The following is a 1,644-nucleotide window of genomic DNA, read 5'->3' on the forward strand; positions in this document are numbered from 1 at the left end:
CTACGTGGCCGGCGCTACCTCATAGGTCAGCACTTGGGCGCAAAGAAGTCGCTTATTTTCTTTTGCACGGCGTTCCGCTTGCCCGCGATCATGTCTGCCTCAATTTCATTCAACGTCATGTTGCCGCTGTACACCGATGACAGTGTCATCAGTGCTCGCGTCAACTCCGAGCTCGTTGGCTGTGTAGGAGCTGGCTCTTCGTTCTCGGTGTCGGAGTCGTCGGAATACTCCGTAACTTGACGAATGATTTCATCATCCGTCAACTCCGCACATATCTCGAGGTCTTTGTCAGCGTCGGCGAAGCCCTCAAAGGTTATCCCGTCTGGAATCGACACGCCGGCAGCGCGGATAGTCAAAGGCAACGTCCGCGGATGGCAGTTCGTCACACACGTTGTCCACTTGGGGCGAGACGGCCGTCTCGGCGTCGAGTGTGAAGCCCGCGTGGCGAAAACAGTTCCGCAGAGTCTCTTGCGTAACCGCCTTCCACGATTCCGCTAGCATGCCGACGGCAGACCTGAGGTCAACAGCGTAGCTTTTCCCGCTGTCGGAGCAGAGCACCATGCGGCTGAGCACGCGTGATTTGTAATGATGCTTCAAGTTACGAATCACGCCTTGGTCCATCGGCTGCAGGATTGCTGTGGTGTTCGGCGGCAGAAATTCAATCTGTACAGCCTTTAGGTCCTTGATGTGGCCATGCGCAGCGCAGTTATCCACAAAACAGCAGAACTCTTCGATTTTGCTGCTCGAACCTTCTGTCCAGCTTGCGCACGTACGCTTCGAATAGCTGCTGCGTTACCCACGCCTTCTTATTAGCTTCATAGAGAACAGGCAGAGTTACTGCCCCCTTGAAACATCTTGGATGCTTCGACTTGCCTATTACAAGTAACGGAAGCTTCTCGCTGCCTGACATGTTGCTGCCAACGAGGACAGTGAGCCGCTCCTTGCTGTGCTTGCCGCCGTGGCAGGGGTCACCAGCAAATGCAAGCGTTTTCTCTGGCAGCAGCTTGTAAAACAGTCCAGTTTCGTTGCAGTTGAAAATATCATTAGGTGGAAACTGCTGAAGCAAGGACTGCAGCTTTCCATCCCGATATTCGGCGACAACGGAATCGTTGACGGCGCCGCTTTCTCCGCACATCTTCTTGAACTTCAAGTCATTGCGGCTCTTGAAATTGCGAAGCCATCCATCGCTGAACTTGAAGTCCTTCACGTTCATCTGAAGCGCGAAAACCTCCGCCTTCTGCTTCAGGATGTCGCCTGACACCGGGATTTTCTTAGCGATCATGGCACTGAGCCACACAAGGAGCGCTTCCTCGAGCTGCGGGTAAACACCGTGACTCGCATTCTTCTTTCCAGCCCCGGTTGATTTGGCAGCCACTTCCAAGATCTTCGCCTTGTTTTTGATGAAGTCCGATACAGTTTGCTTCGAAATTCCGAACTCCCTTCCCACCTCTGCCTGCGACCGACCGCTTTGGACTTGTTTAATGATGGCGGCTTTCTTCTCCATCGTGAGCCTACGAGGGGGCTTTGTGCGCTTCGAAGGCGCGGACGAAGACGAAGGAGCAGTCGGTGCCATCGCTGTAAACGGCGAATCCGCTCGACGAGACGAAAAGCGCAGCACGAAACAGCTAGGAACTCGGTGGATGC

The 1,644-nt window shown here is 54.2% G+C and overlaps 1 protein-coding gene across 1 annotated transcript; it reads right to left on the minus strand.

Moving 5' to 3' along the window:
- Positions 1–306: 306 nt before the first annotated feature.
- LOC119399069 (tigger transposable element-derived protein 4) lies at positions 307–1,504 on the minus strand. Its single transcript, XM_037665885.1, has 2 exons — positions 874–1,504; positions 307–635 (listed from the first exon to the last, which is right to left on the minus strand). Exons 1-2 carry the CDS (start codon positions 1,502–1,504, stop codon positions 307–309), a joined length of 960 nt encoding a protein of 319 aa, XP_037521813.1.
- Between the last annotated feature and the right edge of the window lie 140 nt (positions 1,505–1,644).

This window comes from Rhipicephalus sanguineus, chromosome 7, assembly GCF_013339695.2.
Source record: "Rhipicephalus sanguineus isolate Rsan-2018 chromosome 7, BIME_Rsan_1.4, whole genome shotgun sequence".
NCBI classification, from domain to species: Eukaryota; Metazoa; Arthropoda; class Arachnida; order Ixodida; family Ixodidae; genus Rhipicephalus; species Rhipicephalus sanguineus.